This window comes from Schistocerca americana, chromosome 10 (assembly GCF_021461395.2).
Source record: "Schistocerca americana isolate TAMUIC-IGC-003095 chromosome 10, iqSchAmer2.1, whole genome shotgun sequence".
NCBI lineage: Eukaryota > Metazoa > Arthropoda > Insecta > Orthoptera > Acrididae > Schistocerca > Schistocerca americana.
In genome coordinates this window covers 106475920-106500672 of record NC_060128.1, presented here as the reverse complement: position 1 = coordinate 106500672, position 24753 = coordinate 106475920, and the positions used below count along the sequence as shown (strand labels likewise).

The window sequence follows — 24753 nt, the reverse complement described above, 5'->3', positions numbered from 1 at the left end:
TAATTGGAAATTTGTGGTATGGACTTATGGGACCAAATTACGGAGGTCATTGGTCCCTAAGCTTACACACTACTTAATCTAACTTAATCTAACTTACGCTAAGCACGACACACACACCCATGCCCGAGGGAGGACTCGAATCTCCGACGGCGGGAGCCGCGTGGACCGTGACAAGACGCCCTAGACCGCGCGGCTACCCCGCACGGCGTTAATGATTTAAAAAGAAAAAAAAGTACTAAACCTGACGAGATTCGAACCCACTTTTTTTTTTTTTTTTTGGTCATCAGTATACTGAGTGGTTTGATGCGGCCCGCCATGAATTCCTTTCCTGTGCTAACCTCTTCATCTCAGAGTACCACTTGCAACCTACGTCCTCAATTATTTGCTTGACGTATTCCAATCTCTGTCTTCCTCTACGGTTTTTGCCCTCTACAGCTCCCTCTAGTACCATGGAAGTCATTCCCTCATGTCTTAGCAGATGTCCTATCATCCTGTCCCTTCCCCTTATCAGTGTTTTCCACATATTCCTTTCCTCTCCGATTCTGCGTAGAACCTCCTCAATCCTTACCTTATCAGTCCACCTAATTTTCAACATTCGTCTATAGCACTATATCTCAAATGCTTCGATTCTCTTCTGTTCCGGTTTTCCCACAGTCCATGTTTCACTACCATACAATGCTGTACTCCAGACGTACATCCTCAGAAATTTCATCCTCAAATTAAGGTCGGAATTTGATATTAGTAGACTTCTCTTGGCCAGAAATGCCTTTTTTGCCACAGCGAGTCTGCTTTTGATGTCCTCCTTGCTCCGTCCGTCATTGGTTATTTTACTGCCTAGCTAGCAGAATTCCTTAACTTCATTGACTTCGTGACCATCAATCCTGATGTTAAGTTTCTCGCTGTTCTCATTTCTACTACTTCTCATTACCTTCGTCTTTCTCCGATTTACTCTCAAACCATACTGTGTACTCATTAGACTGTTCATTCCGTTCAGCAGATCATTTAATTCTTCTTCACTTACACTCAGGATAGCAATGTCATCAGCGAATCGTATCATTGATATCCTTTCACCTTTTATTTTAATTCCACTCCTGAACCTTTCTTTTATTTCCATCATTGCTTCCTCAATGTACAGATTGAAGAGTAGGGGCGAAAGGCTACAGCCTTGTCTTACACCCTTCTTAATACGAGCACTTCGTTCCTGATCGTCCACTCTTATTATTCCCTCTTGGTTGTTGTACATATTGTATATGACCCGTCTCTCCCTATAGCTTACCCCTACTTTTTTCAGAACCTCGAACAGCTTGCACCATTTTATATTGTCGAACGCTTTTTCCAGGTCGACAAATCCTATGAAAGTGTCTTAATTTTTCTTTAGCCTTGCTTCCATTATTAGCCGTAACGTCAGAATTGCCTCTCTCGTCCCTTTACTTTTCCTAAAGCCAAACTGATCGTCACCTAGCGCATTCTCAATTTTCTTTTCCATTCTTCTGTATATTATTCTTGTAAGCAGCTTCGATGCATGAGCTGTTAAGCTGACTGTGCGATAATTCTCGCACTTGTCAGCTCTTGCCGTCTTCGGAATTGTGTGGATGATGCTTTTCCGAAAGTCAGATGGTATGTCGCCAGACTCATATATTCTACACACCAACGTGAATAGTCGTTTTGTTGCTACTTCCCCCAATGATTTTAGAAATTCTGATGGAATGTTATCTGTCCCTTCTGCCTTATTTGACCGTAAGTCCTCCAAAGCTCTTTTAAATTCCGATTCTAATACAGGATCCCCTATCTCTTCTAAATCGACTCCTGTTTCTTCTTCTATCATATCAGACAAATCTTCACCCTCATAGAGGCTTTCAATGTATTCTTTCCACCTATCTGCTCTCTCCTCTGCATTTAACAGTGGAATTCCCGTTGCACTCTTAATGTTACCACCGTTGCTTTTAATGTCACCAAAGGTTGTTTTGACTTTCCTGTATGCTGAGTCTGTCCTTCCGACAATCATATCTTTTTCGATGTCTTCACATTTTTCCTGCAGCCATTTCGTCTTAGCTTCCCTGCACTTCCTATTTATTTCATTCCTCACAGACTTGTATTTCTGTATTCCTGATTTTCCCGGAACATGTTTGTACTTCCTCCTTTCATCAATCAACTGAAGTATTTCTTCTGTTACCCATGGTTTCTTCGCAGCTACCTTCTTTGTACCTATGTTTTCCTTCCCAACTTCTGTGATGGCCCGTTTTAGAGATTTCCATTCCTCTTCAACTGTACTGCCTACTGCGCTATTCCTTATTGCTGTATCTATAGCGTTAGAGAACTTGAAACGTATCTCGTCATTCCTTAGTACTTCCGTATTCCACTTCTTTGCGTATTGATTCTTCCTGACTAATGTCTTGAACTTCAGCCTACTCTTCATCACTACTATATTGTGAACTGAGTCTATATCTGCTCCTGGGTACGCCTTACAGTCCAGTATCTGATTTCGGAATCTCTGTCTGACCATGATGTAATCTAATTGAAATATTCCCGTATCTCCCGGCCATTTCCAAGTATACCTCCTCCTCTTGTGATTCTTCAACAGGGTATTCGCTATTACTAGCTGAAACTTGTTACAGAACTCAATTAGTCTTTCTCCTCTTTCATTCCTTGTCCCAAGCCCATATTCTCTTGTAACCTTTTCTTCTGCTCCTTCCCCTACAACTGCATTCCAGTCGCCCATGACTATTAGATTTTCATCCCCCTTTACATACCGCATTACCCTTTCAATATCCTCATACACTTTCTCTATCTGTTCATCTTCAGCTTGCGACGTCGGCATGTATACCTGAACTATCGTTGTCGATGTTGGTCTGCTGTCGATTCTGATTAGAACCCAGTCACTGAACTGTTCACAGTAACACAACCTCTGCCCTATCTTCCTATTCATAACGAATCCTACACCTGTTATACCATTTTCTGCTGCTGTTGATATTACTCGATACTCATCTGACCAGAAATCCTTGTCTTCCTTCCACTTCACTTCACTGACCCCTACTATATCTAGATTTCCCTTTTCAGATTTTCTAGTTTCCCTACCACGTTCAAGCTTCTGACATTCCACGCCCCGAGTCGTAGATCGTTATCCTTTCGTTGATTATTCAATCTTTTTCTCATGGTTACCTCCCCCTTGGCAGTCCCCTCCCGGAGATCCGAATGGGGGACTATTCCGGAATCTTTTGCCAATGGAGAGATCATCATGACACTTCTTCAATTACAGGCCACATGTCCTGTGGATACACGTTACGTGTCTTTAATGCAGTGGTTTCCATTGCCTTCTGCATCCTCATGTCGTTGATCATTGCTGATTCTTCCGCCTTTAGGGGCAATTTCCCACCCCTAGGACAAGAGAGTGCCCTGAACCTCTATCCGCTCCTCCGCCCTCTTTGACAAGGCCGTTGGCAGAATGAGGCTGACTTCTTATGCCGGAAGTCTTCGGCCGCCAATGCTGATTATTTATCAAAATTTAGGCAGTGGCGGGGATCGAACCCGGGACCGAAGACGTTTTGATTATGAATGAAAATGGTTCAAATGGCTCTGAGCACTATGGGACTCAACTGCTGAGGTCATTAGTCCCCTATAACTTAGAACTAGTTAAACCTAACTAACCTAAGGACATCACAAACATCCATGCCTGAGGCAGGATTCGAACCTGCGACCGTAGCGGTCTTGCGGTTCCAGGCTGCAGCACCTTTAACCGCACGGCCAGATTATGAATGAAAGACGCTACCCCTACGGGTATGCGTACTCGAACCCACAAGCTCCTACAAATACTGACCAGAGTGAACAGCTGCAGGGTGCCATAGCTGGGATCTTAACCTACATCACGGTACAGATGGGTTCAAAAACTCGATTTCACCATTGGGGAACTCTACTTGCCAGGTGACATCCAAAGACTGGTCCACGTTCTAAATCAATAAACTCTCCGACCCATTCTGGTGTCGCTGCTTCGCTGTTGATCACACAGTACTCTCCACCTCCCTTTATACTGAGTGGGCCCCCTTCTCGGGACATCTAGTGGTAAATTTCGCATAACGTAGGTGTGTCTGGACTCTTCTGATGAGTTAGTGCAGGTAGGAATAAGGGCATCTACATTCGGTGCATAATGAAACATTATGCAGGGAATTGCTCATTCAGTAACAGCAATTAAATGTTGCTTGCTTGCGACGAGATTGTGTTATATGTATCGTTGAACAAGGAAAACGTCTTCCAGCACGATAACAGCAGTGCCTATTGGTACGCGTGCGACATCATGCGCTGGCCTAATACGGGTATGTTCCAAAATACTTCGCTTAAAAACGGGATTCCTCTGGTGCTCATACCTCTGATTCTATTGCTGACACAAAGGCAGGGCCAAGTGTTCTGGATAGCCGTAGGCTAGGAAGCATTTGTGCCAACGGCCTTGCCACAGTGGCAACAACAATTCCCGTCAGAACACCAAAGTCAAGCCCTGTCGGGCTGGTCTAGCATTTGGATGGGTGACCATCCGGCCTGCCGGGCGCTGTTGGCAAGCGGGATGCACTCAGCCCTTGTGAGGCAAACTGAGGAGCTATTTGGTTGAGAAATAGCGGCTCCGGTCTCGTAAACTGACATACGGCCGGGAGAGCGGTGTGCTGACCACATACACTTGCTTATCTGCATTCAGTGATGCCTGTTGGCTGAGGATGATACGGCGGCCGGTCGGTATCTTTGGGCCTTCATGACCATTTGGGGTGTCTAGTTTTTAGGAAGCATTTGTATACCTGCAGAAGGCTCGTCATACTGTGACTATCCCATAACAGAGGCCGAAAGGATGAATATTGCACACGTCTTCCAGCTTATGCAAATGGAGCAAATCGAATGGTTCTTTTTGCGTTTTATATGGCCCACTGCCAGACTCAAGGCCCCATTAGTTCATGGATGGTTCCTTGGAAAAGCTGGAAAAAGTGTTTTTCTACAGTTTTTTTATAGCAAAATCGATCCGCGGATTCCAAGATGGCTACAGACAGCAAATGGCTACCATGTACGAGGTCTGTTCAAAAAACTCTGGAACATTCGTAATTTCACCAGTGGTGTGTTGGAGCGAAATGCAGTTGACATTCATGTACACGCCTGTGTTTAATGTGTAACTGCCAGATGTTTCACTGACGTATGTCTGTTAGCTATTGTACAGTTCTGTATTCAGTACAATGTCGTGTCGCACAGTTTGCGAATTTTCCGATGGCAGAGCTAGAGGAGCAACGCGCGTGCATTCAGTTATGCGTGAAACGAAAGAAATCCTTCACAATGACACACCAAATGATGCAGGAAGCCTATGGTGATGAGTCCTTAAGCCGCCTCGGTATTACGAGTGGTTCACACGGTTTAAAAACGTCCAGACGGAAGTTAAAGATGATTCTCGTTCAGGACACCCTTCGACAGTGTCAGTGTGTGGGTATTATGTTGACGAGTTGCGCAACGGATTGATCTGACAAGTACCCCTTGGCTCCTCCAACAAGCAGTTTCCACCCCACACTACTACAGAAGTCAGAAAGACGCTCCTAACGTACCACATAGAAATGGCTGAACAACTTTCAGCAATAAGTATCTTCTGGAGTCGCCCGCTGTAACGAAAAGACACAAAAATATTCTACATATTCTTACGTATCTAGTGGGATACTTGGGTACTGGATTATTGCTAGTTACTGCAAGAAAAACATTAAACCAACGGAAAATATTATTTATTGCAAAATTTAAGAAAATCAAGTGAAACTTTTATTTATAAACTGATACACACATTTCCGAGTTCTTTTCGGAATAGGAGGTTACCTCTTATGGACAGGAATCCTGTTAATGACATTTATATACAAAATGTGGGAAAGCTCTTTTATCCCTTTTCTTTAAGAATGTTATTTGCTTGGCAGAATGAGAGCCGCACCTACTCAACTGGAGTAATTACCCGACTGTATTTTTCTAAGTACGGTCGAGGCTGTCGCATGGGAAATGTAATGGAGTGACGTGAATGAAGTATGTTATTTCTAACTGAGGAAAGATGGGGCTCGCCTACACTGTAGCGCACAATACCGTGAGCTGCAATGATTGTTGCCTGCGTCGTTTGCCGCTGAAAAATAACAAAACTATCTATTTCTATCTGGACTGACCTTCAACAATCGAACTCTCACTGTGCCTTGATGAAGTCAAGGACTCCTATCTGCACCTAGTGTAACATACGTGTGGTGGTACACTGGTCAGATAACCAGTCCACCGTCCGCAGCTCGTGGTCGTGCGGAAGCGTTCTCGCTTCCCACGCCTGGGTTCCCGGGTTCGATTCCCTGCGGGGTCAGGGATTTTCTCTGCCTCGTGATGACTGGGTGTTGTGTGATGTCCTTAGGTTAGTTAGGTTTAAGTAGTTCTAAGTTCTAGGGGACTGATGATCATAAATGTTAAGTCCCATAGTGCTCAGAGCCATTTTTGAACCAGTCCACCATGATGCCACTCAATGTTCGCTCTCAGGTGCTAACTAATGCTCCATCTGTGTTCACATCACACACGAAGTGTCGTGGCCAACACAGTGAACAAACACTTAATCACAAGCGACTCAATATAGAGTATGACTCCGATTCGCTAGCGACAGAGGTGCTCTCTCAGTGCAGTACTGAGTAGAGACTTTGTTCCTCGCTCTCTCTGTACACGCACGAGCGCACTCGCTTTCGCTACGTGTTCCCGCTACAAGAGCGTCACCGGAACGACTTCCCTCCACGCAAAAAGCGAAAGGGTATGTTATCCGCTGTCTTTTCTGCACTCCCCCAGCTCATTGCGTCAGAAATAGTCCACCAATCAGCGTTACTCTTACAAATGAGAGAATGGCTAAGCCGACCAAACCAGAAATATATAGCATCTGCGTTAGGCATTTACTGTTCACTTGTGAGAACTCTGAAACTGCAAACTAGGTCTGTCAAAAAAAATGTGTATGCTGGGGCTCTCCCAATAATACAGTGGGTTTTGGTTTTAAGGTGAACATGCAGGCCATTATCCCTTTTCTCTGGCAAAACCTGTTTTGGTCTGTGGGCGGTCGGCCGGCCGGCACTGCTGCGTGCTAACTCACCCTCCTATGGACTTTCCAGCGGGCTGGTTGCCTCCACCGAACAAAAACTGTGTCCATCGTGTCTTGAATGTTTGTATACGCCAGCCTCGAATTTTTAATCCCGATGCGCACTTGCGATTTATTTATTAGATTTGGATATTGATTACATGGAAATTTGTAAAATTGACTCTACCCTATCGAGTTTGGGCTCGAATGAAACGTCTTGATACGGAGAATACTAGATGGTGAGGTCGGAATATGTAAGAAATGAAGGTCAGGAGATCACGCCACCTTACTACATCTACCGACGATGCTCATGTCAGGAACATCAACAAAATGTGCATACCAGTCGAAGACTGACTGTTCGAGAGATTGCAGAAGAATGTAACATTTCAATTGGATCATGTCATGAAATCCTGTGGGAGGAAAATGGCCTGAAATGTGGCGAGACAATTCATGGATCTTGCATCACGATAACGCACCCGCACCTCCATCCCTGCTGGTGCGTGACTATTGCACAAAAAACCAAATCACTGTACTACCTCATCCTCTGTACCCTCCAAACCTGGCGCCTGCGGACTTTCTTTTACAACCGAAGTAGGAAACCCCATTGACAGGACGAAGATTTGCAACGATAGACGAGATAAAGAAAATTCGCAGACGGCGCTTCGCATGAGCCAGCAAAAGGCGTACCAAGACAGCTTCCAGAAAGGGAAACAGCGTTAGGAGCTGTGTCTCAAATGTGGAGGAGAGTATGTCAAAGGGGGCCATGCACAATAAGTAAAAGGTAAGCGCAGAAAAATTTCGTGTACAAAGTTTTGCGTTTTTTTTGAAGAGAGCTCGTATTCTTAAGCTCTCGAATGGCGCTCAAAATTTTCTTGATGTCTTTATCTGTTTCCGAGATACAGAAATTCAAAGACATCCTACTTGTAGACGTAAAACACGCGCGTAAAATCCGATGTGGGGCGGAAACTTGGCTTATAAAGTGACATAGCGCGGAGAAGTATGCTGCAAAGTGTCTCCCTTGTGATCAGAAGGGTTCTGGGAACTCCACTACTGAAGCGGATGCAATTTTTTTTTTTGCACACTAAATCAAGTGTGAGGTTTAAAATTAGTTTTGCGTTATTTCAACCTCAGATAAGATAGCTGGTGACTTCGCCCCATGAGGTGAAAGTTTGGTGGCTTGTTGTACAGCTGGAGGAGAAGGAAACACGGATGCTACCGTGACACTGCGTGACTTTACAATTGCGGTGCAGGATTTGAGGTCGAATGTCTGCGTGGCCACGTCCGCTGTGTAGCAAGAACAGTACTGTAAGTGCCGGATGGTTTCCAACTAGCCACCAACTTGCAAACAACAGGTTAAGGCACCTTTCCCTTCATCCAGATCCTCTGGACAGCCCGGTCATCGACTTTTTTTTTTTTTTTTTTGGTCATCAGTCTACTGACTGGTTTGATGCGGCCCGCCACCAATTCCTTTCCTGTGCTAACCTCTTCATCTCAGAGTAGCACTTGCAACCTACGTCCTCAATTATTTGCTTGACTTATTCCAATCTCTGTCTTCCTCTACAGTTTTTGCCCTCTACAGCTCCCTCTAGTACCATGGAAGTCATTCCCTCATGTCTTAGCAGATGTCCTATCATCCTATCCCTTCTCCTTATCAGTGTTTTCCACATATTTATTTCCTCTCCGATTCTGCATAGAACTGCCTAAGTAGCAGAATTCCTTAACTTCATTGACTTCGTGACCATCAATCCTGATGTTAAGTTTCTCGCTGTTCTCATTTCTACTACTTCTCATTACCTTCGTCTTTCTCCGATTTACTCTCAAACCATACTGTGTACTCATTAGACTGTTCATTCCGTTCAGCAGATCATTTAATTCTTCTTCACTTTCACTCAGGATAGCAATGTCATCAGCGAATCGTATCATTGATATCCTTTCACCTTGTATTTTAATTCCACTCCTGAACCTTTCTTTTATTTCCATCATTGCTTCCTCGATGTACAGATTGAAGAGTAGGGGCGAAAGGCTACAGCCTTGTCTTACACCCTTCTTAATACGAGCACTTCGTTCTTGATCGTCCACTCTTATTATTCCCTCTTGGTTGTTGTACATATTGTATATGACCCGTCTCTCCCTATAGCTTACCCCTACTTTTTTTAGAACCTCGAACAGCTTGAACCATTTTATATTGTCGAACGCTTTTTCCAGGTCGACAAATCCTATGAAAGTGTCTTGATTTTTCTTTAGCCTTGCTTCCATTATTAGCCGTAACGTCAGAATTGCCTCTCTCGTCCCTTTACTTTTCCTAAAGCCAAACTGATCGTCACCTAGCGCATTCTCAGTTTTCTTTTCCATTCTTCTGTATATTATTCTTGTAAGCAGCTTCGATGCATGAGCTGTTAAGCTGATTGTGCGATAATTCTCGCACTTGTCAGCTCTTGCCGTCTTAAGTTAGAAAAAAAGAAACAACTTGTCTACCGTTATGCATAACCCAGCTGATTATGTTTTGTATTCTTTACACTGTTTCTACTTTACTGCTCTGTGGCAAAATAATCGCAATCTCGAAAAATTTCTGTTTGATGCTTTAATTTTGGACACCAGTGTAATTGACAGTGACAGAACAGTGCTTAGAAAAACAGTGAGGAAGTGCCAATATAACTGGAATAAAGAGAAGGTGAAAGTGGATGTAGTTGAGAGCCAGTGATAATGAGATACAGAATCTATGACAATGACAACGAGTAAGAGAGAGACACTGACCGTAAGAAGAGACAGTGGGAGTGGGAAGGAATGAATGAGATAGCAGTAAGAGAGAGCAAGAGGGAGATGTGACAGTGAGAGGAGACTGTGGTAGCAGGGTAGCAGGACAGAACGAAGGAGACTGTGGCTGTGGGATAGGAGACAGTGTGTGTGTGTGTGTGTGTGTGTGTGTGTGTGTGTGAGAGAGAGAGAGAGAGAGAGAGAGAGAGAGAGAGAGATAGTGACAAAGAGTTGGATTGAATAAGTGAGCGAGAATGGGGAAGTGGTAGTGGGTTGGGAATGGGCGACTTAAAGTGATGGACTAGTGGATGTGAGCGAGTTACAGTTAAGGGAGCTTGTGGGAGTTTGAGTTGAACGTTAAAAAGGGAAGGATATGTTTGTATGCCAAGGTTTTAGGGAGATTTTGAAAGGTACTAAGCCTTAAAGAAACAAGAACACATTCGCTCTTTTTGTGCTCTGCTGGTCGATTCTATAGCGTATCGTTCCATGACATTGCGTTGGCTGGGATCAACGACAACTACTGAATAGATGGTTTCAGTGGTGCATCTGCACCACGTGAATAGCGCGAGAGAGGAGACACATATTTTCAGCTCGGCTGCAGGCGATTCTATTGTCACCTCATCTTCCTTGGGCTAGGAAACAGTTTTGTTTCCAACTAGACAGGTATCAACATACCAATGTGGAAACGTTTGGTGCAGTATGGACTGTCAGCAAGGCCACCATTATTGTATCTTCCCTTCCCAAAACACCAGAGAGAGACACCCTTGCAATGGTGCACAATGGACGTCGGAGTAGCACATACATGATGTTTTCAGACGTCTCATGAATTGTATACAGCATCACATTGGATATTTTTATCTGTTTAGGCTCTGAAGAGCGAACGTTGCAATGCGTTTGATCATCGTTGTACTCTATGAGGTACGATATCCATTGTTTACACAACACAATCACCTTTGGCACTCATGGCTGGTAATGCACACAGCAGTCATTACATTTCTGACAGGTTAAGCCCGGTGGCTGTGCATTATCTTTGAAGGTTCCACTAATCATCTTTCAACAAGATAATGCAAGACAAGATGTTTCCCATGCTGTTCTCATCTACCTCGAGACAGATGATGTTCGACTCTCAACCAGGCCAGCACGTCATCTAGATCTGTCACATGACACCACTTACCAGAACCTACGATTCAGAAAACATGATATATAGGACCGGGGCAGTGTGGAATGTCGAACCCACAACTCACATCCGAGCGCAGTTTGACTCAGTGTACTGCCAGGTGAGAGCTATTGTTGCCTCCAGAGGTGGCAGCTGTGCTCCACATGCCCCCAAATCACCAAAAAATTTAATAGTCTATTGTTACTGTAGTTGTATCAGTTAGGTGAAGTCTTCATGTTACGAGGGACATTTAATAAATAATGCACATTTATTTTTCATGTACGTGTTTTTTTCAATATATCTTTAAAGTACTTCAATATAGTCCCACTGCTTCTCTATGACTGAATCCCAACGCCATAGGAGCTCTATTATTCCATCCAGGACACCACTTCCGTTCGTCTGCTGAAGGGCTCTGGTAATGATGGTAGAAACCTCTTCCAGAGAAACGCAACGACGTCCACACACAGGTTTTTTCAGCTTTGGAAACAAGTCCAGTCGACTCATGTCAGGGCCATTGGGAGGATGTGGCTACATTTCCCATCCGTATACGCCCAATTTTTGATCTACCACATTGCCAATATGCAGATGATGTGCATTGTCGTGGAGAAAGAGTGAACAAGTCTCAAGCAACTGAGGTCGGATTTTGCGCATTTTTCTGTGCAGGTGTTGAGTGAAGTTGCGAATATACACTGGTGTGACACTTGCTCCAAATGGGACTCTGTCTGTCATTGTGATTCCTTGGTGGGCACAAGAAATAATCATTATTTGCTTGGGATTTGTTTGAGCGTGTCGAAATTTTTTTGGACGTGGAGAATCCGAACTTCCCCACTCATTGGACTGTGTAATTCTGGTTCAAAGTCCCTAATCTACATTTCATCAGTAGCGTGAATTCGACCCAAGAATCCTAGACTTTCACGGTCGCAAGGTTGCACTGTCCAGGTGTTACTGCTTCTGTTCAGCAGACAAGTGTGGGATCCATCTCGTAGAAATTTTTTTCTCTTCTTCAAATCACTTGTCAGGATACTCAATGTTGGTACTGGCGAATTTCCCGTGGTTTCAGAGAGTTCCCCACAAGTTGTACTGCGACCTTCTTCAAGCGCATCTGCTACATGTTTAACATTTCGTTCATCCATTGACATTTTTGGTCTTCTGGGTCTTGAATTATCGTCTATGCTCATATGCCCACCACGAAAACGATTAACCCAACGTGAAAATGTTCTACGGTCCACTGTACACTCACAACCAACTTCGCTTAACGCACAATGAATTTCTGTCCGGTTTTTGCTTCCTAAATTTTCGATCTTGATCTACGACTCAGATTTTCAACAGTAACAGTGCCTGAGATGTATGTACCGTCCATTTCTACCTTTAGCAAATATTATATTAGAGTACACATCGAAAAAAAATCACGTGCTTTTTCCTCAAGTTCATAATTTCATCTGACATACCCTGTGAAATTGAAGAAATGTATGATGAGATAAAAGAAATTATTCAGGTAGTGAAGGGAGACGAAAATTTAATAGTCATGGGTGACTGGAATTCGACAGTAGGAAAAGGGAGAGAAGGAAACATAGTTGGTGTATATGGATTGGGGCTAAGAAATGAAAGAGGAAGCCGTCTGTTAGAATTTTGCACAGAGCATAAATTAATCGTAGCTAACAGTTGGTTCAAGAATCATAAAAGAAGGTTGTATACATGGAAGAATCCTGGAGATACTAAAAGGTGTCAGATAGATTATATAATGGTAAGACAGAGACTTAGGAACCAGTATTTAAATTGTAGGACATTTCCAGGGGCAGATGTGGACTCTGACCACAATCTATTGGTTATGAACTGTAGATTAAAACTGAAGAAATTACAAAAAGGTGGGAATTTTAGGAGATGGGACCTGGATAAACTGAAAGAACCAGAGGTTGTACAGAGTTTCAGGGAGAGCATAAGGGAACAATTGACAGGAATGGGGGAAAGAAATACAGTAGAAGACGAATGGGTAGCTCTGAGGGATGAAGTAGTGAAGGCAGCAGAGGATCAAGTAGGTAAAAAGACGAGGGCTACTAGAAATCCTTGGGTAACAGAAGAAATATTGAATTTAATTGATGAAAGGAGAAAATATAAAAATGCAGTAAATGAAGCAGGCAAAAAGGAATACAAACGTCTCAAAAATGATATCGACAGGAAGTACAAAATGGCTAAGCAGGTTTGGCTAGAGGACAAATGTAAGGATGTAGAGGCTTATCTCACTAGGGGTAAGATAGATACTGCCTACAGGAAAATTAAAGAGACCTTTGGAGAAAAGAGAGCCACTTGTATGAATATCAAGAGCTCAGATGGAATCCCAGTTCTAAGCAAAGAGGGGAAAGCAGAAAGGTGGAAGGAGTATATAGAGGGTCTATACAAGGGCGATGTACTTGAGGACAATGTTGTGGAAATGGAAGAGGATGTAGATGAAGATGAAGTGGGAGATACGACACTGCGTGAAGAGGTTGACAGAGCACTGAAAGACCTTGAGTCGAAACAAGGCCCCGGGAGTAGACAACATTCCATTAGTACTACTGACAGCCTTGGGAGAGCCAGTCCTGACAAAACTCTACCATCTGGTGAGCAAGATGTGTGAGACAGGCAAAATACCCTCTGACTTCAAGAAGAACATAATAATTCCAATCCCAAAGAAAGTAGGTGTTGACAGATGTGAAAATTACCGAACTGTTAGTTTAATAAGTCACAGCTGCAAAATACTAACGCGAATTATTTACAGACGAATGGAAAAACTGGTAGAAGCTGACCTCGGGGAAGATCAGTTTGGATTCCATAGAAATGTTGGAACACGTGAGGCAATACTAACCTTACGACTTATCTTAGAAGAAAGATTAAGGAAAGGCAAACCTATGTTTATAGCATCTGTAGACTTAGAGAAAGCTTGTGACAATGTTGACTGGAATACTCTCTTTCAAATTCCGAAGGTGACAGGGGTCAAATACAGGGAGCAAAAGGCTATTTACAATTTGTACAGAAATCAGATGGCAGTTATAAGAGCCGAGGGGCATGAAAGGGAAGCAGTGGTTGGGAAGGGAGTGAGACAGGATTGTAGCCTCTCCCCGATGTTATTCAATCTGTATATTGAGCAAGCAGTAAAGGAAACAAAAGAAAAATTTGGAGTAGGTATTAAAATCCATGGAGAAGAAATAAAAACTTTGAGGTTCACTGATGATATTGCAATTCTGTCGGAGACAGCAAAGGATTTGGAAGAGCAGTTGAACGGAATGGACAGTGTCTTGAAAGGAGGATATAAGATGAACATCAACAAAAGCAAAACGATTATAATGGAATGTAGTCGAATTAAGTCGGGTGATGCTGAGGGAATTAGATTAGGAAATGACACACTTAAAGTAGTAAAGGCGTTTTGCTATTTGGGGAGCAAAATAACTGATGATCGTCGAAGTAGAGAGGATATAAAATGTAGACTGGCAATGGCAAGGAAAGCGTTGCTGAAGAAGAAAAATTTGTTAACATCGAGTATAGATTTAAGTGTCAGGAAGTGTCATGGAGTGTAGCCATGTATGGAAGTGAAACATGGACGATAACCAGTTTGGACAAGAAGAGAATAGAAGCTTTCGAAATGTGGTGCTACAGAAGAATGCTGAAGATTAGATGGGTAGATCACATAACTAATGAGGAGTTATCGAATAGAATTGGGGAGAAGAGGAGTTTGTGGCACAACTTGACTAGAAGGAGGGATCGGTGGGTAGGACATGTCCTGAGGCATCAAGGGATCACAAATTTAGCATTGGAGGGCAGCGTGGAGGGTAAAAATCATAGACTGAGACCAAGAGATGAATACACTAAGTAGATTCAGAAGGATGTAGGTTGCAGTAGGTACTGGGAGATGTAGGAGCTTGCACAGGATAGATTAGTATGGAGAGCTGCATCAAACCAGTCTCAGGACTGAAGACCACAACAACAACAACCCTGTGAGATAAAAAGTATCCGCACACCCCCAAAAGCATACGTTTTTCATATTAGATGCATTATGCTGGCACCTACCGCCAGGTACTCCAAATCAGCGACCTCAGTAGTCATCAGACATCGTGAGGGAGCAGAATGGGGCGTTCCGCAGAACTCACGGGCTTCGAACGTGGTCAGGTGACTGGGTGTCACTTGGGTCATACGCCTGTACGCGAGATTATCACACTCCTTAATATCCCTAGGTCCTCTGTTTCCGATGTGATAGTGAAGTGGAAACGTGAAGGGACACATACAGCACAAAAGCGTACAGGCCGATCACGTCTGACAGAGACCACCTACAGTGAACAGGGCCGTAATGTGTAATAGGCAGACATCTATCCAGACCATCACGCAGGAATTCCAAACTGCATCAGGATCCACTGCAAGTGTTATGACTTAGGTGGGAGATGAGAAAACTTGGATTTCATGGTCGTGCTGCTGCTCATAAGCCACACATCACGCTGGTAAATGCCAAACGACGCCTCGTTTGGTGTAAGGAGTGTAAACATTGGACGACTGAACACTGAAAAAACGTTGTGTGGAGTGACGAATCACGGTGCGCAATGTGGCGATCCGATGACAGAGTGTGGGTAAGGCGAATGAACGGTTAACGTCATCTGCCAGCGTGTGTAGTGCCAACAGTAAAATTCGGAGGCCTGTGGTGTTATGGTGTGGTCGTGTTTTTCGTGGAGGGGGCTTGCACCCCTTGTTGTTTTGCTTGACACTATCACAGCAAAGGCCTACATTGATGTTTTAAGCGCCTTCTTGCTTCCCACTGTTGAAGAGCTATTCGGGGATGGCGATTCATTACGATCGAGCACCTGCCCATAATGCACGGCCTGTGGCAGAGTGGTTACACGACAATAACATCCCTGTAATCGATTGGCCTGCTCAGAATGCTGAATCCCATAGAACACCTTTGGGGTGCTTTGGAACGTCGACGTCGTGCTAGGCCTCACCGACATCGATATCTCTCCTCAGTGCGGCACTTCGTGAATAGTGGACTGCCATTCCCCAAGAAACCTTCCAGCACCTGACTGAACGTATGCCTGCGAATGTGGAAGCTGTTATCAAGGATAAGGGTGGGCCAACACCATATTAAATTCCAGCTTTACCGATAGAGGGCGCCATGGACTTCTAAGATTTTCAGCCAGGTGTCCGGATACTTTTGATCACATACTGTCGTTTTCATTCTTGTTGCATCAAGCAATCCACAGTAATACGAACCTCTGACTCATTTATTAAACGCCCCTCGTGCTGTTGGGCAGGAGATCAGTGATGTACGAGGGTATTTCGGAAAGTAAAGATACACTGTACGCCAGAGGAACAGAAGAGTTTTGGCGGGCAAGTTGGCAAGACTGGTGTTAACCTTGAACCGTTAGCTTTCTCTTCGCGGTCGTTCGGCAGTTGAACGTTTCTTCTGGTTGGAGCAGGTCGTGTTTAAAATGGCTGCACCGATTCAGAATCCCGCCAAAAGCGAAGTGCGCTCCATCATACGTTTTCTTCATGCAAAAGGGCAGCGACCAGCGGATATTCACAAAGAAGTTGTTTATGTTTATGGGAACATTACGAATCGACAAAATGTAACGAAATGGTCTCGTCATTTCTCTGAAAGTAGGACCGATGTTCATGACGAACAAAGAACAGGTCGCCCATCTGTGATCTCTGTTGCCCTTCTTCGGAGAACGGAGGAAGGAATTCGTGAGAATAGACGTCTCAGATTGAAAGAATTGCTTCACATCATACCGGACATGTCAGTGACAACTCTTTATTGTGACCGTCGAGTTAGGGTGCAGGAAATTGTGTGTGCGCTGGGTTCCAAAACTGTTAATGGAAGAACACAAAAAGAAAAGGATGGGCTTTGCACTCGACTTCCTCACATGCTATGCTGAAGCAGGTGATGAGTTCCTTGATCACATTGTGACAGGTGATGAGACTTGGGTTTATCACCATACACCTGAATCCAAGCAACAATCAATGCAATGGCGCCATTAGAATTCACCAAAAGCCAAGAAATGCAAAACCTCGATTTCGACGAAGAAAATCGTGGCTTTTGTTTTTTCGGGCAGACAAGGCATTCTTCTGTTGGAATTTATGCCTCCTGGAACGACAATTAATGCTGCTGTGTACTGCCAGACTTTCAAACGTCTTCCAATGGCAATTCAAAACAAACGCAGTGGAATGCTGACAAGTGGAGTCCGCTTGCTTCATGAAAAGCTCGGCCTCACACAGCGCTCGTAGCCAAAGCACTACTCAAACAATTCCAATGGGACGTATTGGACCATCGACCATACACCCTGGACCTTGCGCCCACTGACTTCCATGTCTTCCGTTACCTGAAGTCACATCTTGGTGGAAAATCATTCCATGACGATGAAGAGATCAAAGATGAAGTTGAAATGTGGTACCGACAACAGTCGGCAACCTTCTATGACTGTGGGATACTGTGGTGTGCGTACTGTAAGACCTTCGGTACACACACCATCAGATTATTTGACTTGTCGCTCTAACGAAGTAGGCAAGTGTCAGCAATATGTCTCGTGGACTTATCGTGGCGTGTCTATCTTCTGCCGTTAGGTCAGACAATAGAAATGCTACTTTCACACTTAGAGTAGCAGATTGACGGTGACCAACATTAAACAGAACTTGATTAATTTTCACACACATTTATTAAAAAAATAACAAGCATAAACATTATGTAACTTGATCCTGGATGCTATTTACAATTGACAATCAGAAGTTCCTTTGGTCTTGGTATGTTAATCTTATTCTCATATATCTTTGATACTGGACAAAGTGTCTATACATTTCTCTTCAGGGCTATGTACACGAATATGATAATCTTATTAGGCACAGACTGAAACTTGACTATAGACTGGTACAGACTAATGTAGACTGGTACAGACAGGTGCAGATAAATGCAGACTCGTACAGACTAATGCAGACTGATTAATCGGAGGCCTGTACACTCGTTATAATACCTCATGCATTCAGGTATCACTGCACGATTGTGATCCACGAGGAGAAAAGGTTCTACGTTAGCAGCAATCTCATTGGCTGCGTTACATATTAATACGCGGATCAGCGGAAGCAGAATTTGGTCTGTCTCTAAGGCAGCGCCATCTTGTAGTGCGGAAATGGACGAGCGCTGCGCCTGCGCTGTTGTGCTTAGCGGGGCGCGCTCTGGTGGGAAACTTGTGTACGCGCTGACTACACGGAACTATGTACACAACAGATACAAAAGCTTGTCCACCGACCTCACAAATGTTGGATAACAGGGGTGATTATGTCGAAAAATATCGAATAATTCAGTTAATAAGATGGAACTAACTTTTCTAAATAAATGTTCTATTTAAGGACTGCGAGCCATTGTATCTTTACTTTTCGAAATGCCCTCGTAGCTGCAGGCCCCGGTGGAACCTTTGGCAAGATGGGAGAAGTGCTCTTGTGTTGCAGGGCTGGTACTGCAGGCCGGGAGTTTTCTTCAGCAGCGTGGAGCAGCTGGTGTTGGGTTACCAGAGGTCTGGGGAGCTGTTGCTGGACGGCTGGGGCGGGCATCTCCTGAGGCCCGTGCAGAACGTCACCTGCGACCTCACCAGCCAGGACATCACCCTCATCAAGAGCATCGGGGAGGTAAGTTCGGTCCGTCTGTGCTGTTGTACACTGTCGGATATCTGGGACGGTTCTGAGGTGTCGGTGGGGCTGTGTAGTATATGCCTAAGATGCTGCATGTCAAATGCCTGGTGAATTTATCGTCAGTCTCTCCCTCCAATAACAAGTCACAAGCCACTGGAAAAAAATGGTTCAAATGGCTCTGAGCACTATGGGACTCAACTGCTGAGGTCATTAGTCCCCTAGAACTTAGAACTAGTTAAACCTAACTAACCTAAGGACACCACAAACATTCATGCCCGAGGCAGGATTCGAACCTGCGACCGTAGCGGTCTTGCGGTTCCAGACTGCAGCGCCTTTAACCGCACGGCCACTTCGGCCGGCCATCCACTGGAAGAAGGAGCAGGTGTCGCCAGTATATAAGAAGGGTGAAAGAATGGACCTGAAACATTATAGCTCTGTTTGCTGCAGAATCCTTGAGAAGGTTATGTCCACGAATCAGCATGGCTTAGAAAACATCGCTCATACAAAAGTCAGCTTGCCCTTCTCTCACATGATATACTGTGACCTATGGATTACGGGCAACAGGCAGATTCCACATTTTTAGATTTACAGAGCTGGCCGCTGTGGCCGAGCGGTTCTAGGCGCTTCAGTCCGGAACCGCGCTGCTGCTACGGTTGCAGGATCGAATTCTGCCTCGTGCATGGATGTGTGTGATGTCCTTAGGTTAGTTAGGTTTAGGTAGTTCTAAGTTCTAGGGGACTGATGACCATAATGCTTGGACCATAGATTTCCAGAAAACATTTGACAAAGACCCCGTAGCAGGCTGTTAATGAAGGCACGTGTGAGTGGCTCGAAGGCTTCTTAAGTAATAGAACCCAGCCAGTAATGTAGACAGTCGGTTCTCCCTCGCTCTATGACTACAGGAAATGACTACCAGTGGTACAGGGTACCTTCTGTCACACTCCGTACGGTGAATCTACGAGGTGCATTCAAGTTCTAAGGCCACCGATTTTTTTTCTAATTAACTACTCACCCGACTAGCGTTACTTCTCGACGTAATCGCCCTGTAGACGTACACATTTTTCACAACGCTGACGCCATGATTCCATGGCAGCGGCGAACGCTTCTTTAGGAGTCTGTTTTGACCACTGGAAAATCGCTGAGGGAATAGCAGCACGGCTGGTGAATGTGCGGCCACGGAGAGTGTCTTTCATTGTTGGAAAAAGCCAAAAGTCACTAGGAGCCAGGTCAGGTGAGTAGGGAGCATGAGGAATCACTTCAAAGTTGTTATCACGAAGAAACTGTTGCGTAACGTTAGCTCGATGTGCGGGTGCGTTGTCTTGGTGAAACAGCACACGCGCAGCCGTTCCTGGACGTTTTCGTTGCAGTGCAGGAAGGCATTTGTTCTTAAAAACATTTTCGTAGGATGCACCTGTTACCATAGTGCCCTTTGGAACGTAATGGGTAAGGATTACGCCCCCCTCGCTGTCCCAGAACATGGACACCATTTTTTCAGCTCTGGTGGTTACCCAAAATTATTTTGGTGGCGGTGAATCTGTGTGCTTCCATTGAGCTGAACGGCGCTTTGTTTCGGGATTGAAAAATGGCATCCACGTCTCATCCATTGTCACAACCGACGAAAAGAAAGTCCCATTCGTGCTGTCATTGCGCGTCAACATTGCTTGGCAGCATGCCACACGGGCAGCCATGTGGTCGTCCGTCAGCATTCGTGGCACCCACCTGGATGACACTTTTCGCATTTTCAGGTCGTCATGCAGGATTGTGTGCACAGAACCCACAGAAATGCCAACTCTGGAGACGATCTGTTCAACAGTCATACGGCGATCCCCCAAAACAATTCTCTCCACTTTCTCGATCGTGTCGTCAGACCGGCTTGTGCGAGCCCGAGGTTGTTTCGGTTTGTTGTCACATGATGTTCTGCCTTCATTAAACTGTCGCACCCACGAACGCACTTTCGACACATCCATAACTCCATCACCACATGTCTCCTTCAACTGTCGATGGATTTCAATTGGTTTCACACCACGCAAATTCAGAAAACGAATGATTGCACGCTGTTCAAGTAAGGAAAACGTCGCCATTTTAAGTATTTAAAACAGTTCTCATTCTCGCCGCTGGCGGTAAAATTCCATCTGCCGTACGGTGCTGCCATCTCTGGGACGTATTGACAATGAACGCGGCCTCATTTTAAAACAATGCGCATGTTTCTATCTCTTTCCAGTCCGGAGAAAAAAAATTGGAGGCCTTAGAACTTGAATGCACCTTGTACTGCTCGAGGCCTTAGGATCCGTACCAGGTGGGACTGAAGGAAGGCATCGAAGCAATTCAGAGGCAGGCTGCTAGGATGGAACAACCGTCAAGTGTTACGGAGGTGCACTGGGAAGTCGAATGGGAATCGCCGGGTCGGCGATGATGTTTTCGAGAAACACTATTGAGAAAATTTAGAGAACGATTCTACTGCCGCCAACATACGATACGCTTAAGGGCCGCGAATATAAAATACGATAAATTAGGCATATACACTACTGGCCATTAAAATTGCTACATCAGAAGATATGCAGATGATAAACGGGTATTGATGTGCCAGTACCTCGTCTCCTACCTTCCAAACTTTACAGAAGCTCTCCTGCGAACCTTGCAGAACTAGCACTCCTGAAAAAAAGGATATTGCGGAGACATGGCTTAGCCACAGCCTGGGGGATGTTTCCAGAATGAGATTTTCACTCTGCAGAGTGAAAATCTCATTCTGGGTATTGATGTGATTACATTTTCACGCAATTTGGGTGCATAGATCCCGAGAAATCACTACTCAGGACAACAACCTCTGGCCGTAATAACGACCTTGACACGCCTGGACATTCAGTCAAACAGAGCTTGGATGGCGTGTACAGGTACAGCTGCCCATGCAGCTTCAACACGAGACCACAGTTCATCAAGAGCCAGTTACTCGCCCACCATTGACCAGACTTTTTCAGCTGGTGAGAGAAGTGGAGAAAGTGCTGGCCAGGGCAGCAGTTGAACATTTTCTGTATCCAGAAAGGCCCGTACAGGACCTGCAACATGCGGTCGTGCATTATCCTGCTGAAATGTACGGTTTCGCAGGGATCGAATGAAGGGTAGAGCCACGGCTCGTAACACATCTGAACGTCCACTTCAAAGTGCCGTCAATGCGAACAAGAGGTGACCGTGACGTGTAACCAATGGCACCCCATACCATCACGCCGGGTGATACGCCAGTATGGTGATGACGAATACACGCTTCCAATGAGCGTTCACCGCGATGCGACCGGATGCGACCATCATGATGCTGTAAACAGAACCTGGATTCATCAGAAGAAATGACGTTTTGCCATTCGTGCACCCAGGTTCGTCGTTGAGTACACCATCGCAGGCGCTCCGTATTACCCCCCAGAACCCACCGATTCCATATTCTGCTAACAGTCATAGGATCTTGACCAGCAATGTCGCGATACGATAAACCGCAATCGCGATAGGCTACAAATCGACCTTTATCAAAGTCGGAAACGTGATGGAACGCATTTTTCCTCCTTACACGAGGCATCACAACTAGGTTTCACCAGGCAACGCCGGTCAGCTGATGTTTGTGTATGAGAAATCGGTTGGAAACTTTCCACATGTCAGCACGTTGTAGGTGTCGCCACCGGCGCCAACCTTGTGTGAATGCTCTGAAAAGCTAATCATTTACATATCACGGCATCTTCTTCCTCTCGGTTAAATTTCGGTTATGTAGAACGTCATCTTCGTGGTGTAGGAATTTTAATGGCCAGTAGTGTAGATAGTCGTTTCTCCTTCGGTCTATTGGAAAGTGGAACAGGAGAGGAAATGAGTAGCAGTGTTACAGGATACCCTCCGCCACAATCCGTACGGTGGCTGGCACAGAATCAATGTAAATGTACACTCCTGGAAATGGAAAAAAGAACACATTGACACCGGTGTGTCAGACCCACCATACTTGCTCCGGACACTGCGAGAGGGCTGTACAAGCAATGATCACACGCACGGCACAGCGGACAGACCAGGAACCGCGGTGTTGGCCGTCGAATGGCGCTAGCTGCGCAGCATTTGTGCACCGCCGCCGTCAGTGTCAGCCAGTTTGCCGTGGCATACGGAGCTCCATCGCAGTCTTTAACACTGGTAGCACGCCGCGACAGCGTGGACGTGAACCGTATGTGCAGTTGACGGACTTTGAGCGAGGGCGTATAGTGGGCATGCGGGAGGCCGCGTGGACGTACCGCCGAATTGCTCAACACGTGGGGCGTGAGGTCTCCACAGTACATCGATGTTGTCGCCAGTGGTCGACGGAAGGTGCACGTGCCCGTCGACCTGGGACCGGACCGCAGCGACGCACGGATGCACGCCAAGACCGTAGGATACTACGCAGTGCCGTAGGGGACGGCACCGCCACTTCCCACCAAATTAGGGACACTGTTGCTCCTGGGGTATCGGCGAGGACCATTCGCAACCGTCTCCATGAAGCTGGGCTACGGTCCCGCACACCGTTAGGCCGTCTTCCGCTCACGCCCCAACATCGTGCAGCCCGCCTCCAGTGGTGTCGCGACAGGCGTGAATGGAGGGACGAATGGAGACGTGTCGTCTTCAGCGATGAGAGTCGCTTCTGCCTTGGTGCCAATGATGGTCGTATGCGTGTTTGGCGCCGTGCAGGTGAGCGCCACAATCAGGACTGCATACGACCGAGGCACACAGGGCCAACACCCGGCATCATGGTGTGGGGAGCGATCTCCTACACTGGCCGTACACCACTGGTGATCGTCGAGGGGACACTGAATAGTGCACGGTACATCCAAACCGTCATCGAACCCATCGTTCTACCATTCCTAGACCGGCAAGGGAACTTGCTGTTCCAACAGGACAATGCACGTCCGCATGTATCCCGTGCCACCCAACGTGCTCTAGAAGGTGTAAGTCAACTACCCTGGCCAGCAAGATCTCCGGATCTGTCCCCCATTGAGCATGTTTGGGACTGGATGAAGCGTCGTCTCACGCGGTCTGCACGTCCAGCACGAACGCTGGTCCAACTGAGGCGCCAGGTGGAAATGGCATGGCAAGCCGTTCCACAGGACTACATCCAGCATCTCTACGATCGTCTCCATGGGAGAATAGCAGCCTGCATTGCTGCGAAAGGTGGATATACACTGTACTAGTGCCGACATTGTGCATGCTCTGTTGCCTGTGTCTATGTGCCTGTGGTTCTGTCAGTGTGATCATGTGATGTATCTGACCCCAGGAATGTGTCAATAAAGTTTCCCCTTCCTGGGACAATGAATTCACGGTGTTCTTATTTCAATTTCCAGGAGTGTAGATGTGGACCTACAAAGAAAGGAACCTTCCGATAAAATCATGCAAGTTTAAGAAAAACAATGTCATGTGACAGAAACGTCCGCCCGCTTAGCTGGGTGGTAACGTGCCCGTCTCCCATGCAAGCGGGCCCGGGTTCGATTCCCTGCCGGGTTGGAGCTTTTCTACGCTCGGTGACTGCGTGTTGTGTTGTCCTCATCATCATTTCATCCACATCACCGGCGCGCAAGTCGCCCAATGTGGCGTCGACTGAAATAAGACTTGCGCTCGGCAGCCGAATTTCCCCATATAGGGGCCTCCCGGTCAACGGCGCCATACGCTCATTTCATTTTTTAATGCAACAGAAACGTTTTATTGAAGGATAACTATAAATTGTGGTCCTGTTCACCATGAAAGTACGGGTGCCACACCATTATTAACGAAAGGGTCATCAAGCAGCAAAAGAGACTAGAACTCACTATAACAATTTCGTTCATTAGCACAAAAATCAAACAATTGGATCAACCACTGAATTAACTATGTAAGAATTTAATAAATGGATAAAAGGACTATAATTATGAAATCTAGCCTTGGCGCAGCGGGAGTCGACCCACGAAAGCATAATGTGAAACTACACTACTGGCCATTAAAATTGCTACACCACGAAGATGACGTTCTACATAAGCGAAATTTAACCGAGAGGAAGAAGATGCTGTGATATGCAAATGATTAGGTTTTCAGAGCATTCACACAAGGTTGGCGCTGGTGACGACACCTACAACGTGCTGACATGAGGAAAGTTTCC

The 24753-nt window shown here is 45.5% G+C and overlaps 1 protein-coding gene across 1 annotated transcript in view; it reads left to right on the top strand.

Moving 5' to 3' along the window:
* Positions 1–24753, top strand: part of LOC124552281 (tyrosine-protein kinase Fer-like) — a 124993-nt gene that overhangs the window by 36414 nt on the left and 63826 nt on the right. The window contains exon 3 of the mRNA XM_047126559.1: positions 18453–18629. Within this exon, the coding sequence (XP_046982515.1) occupies positions 18453–18629 (177 nt within the window). The remainder of the gene's footprint in view (positions 1–18452; positions 18630–24753) is intronic.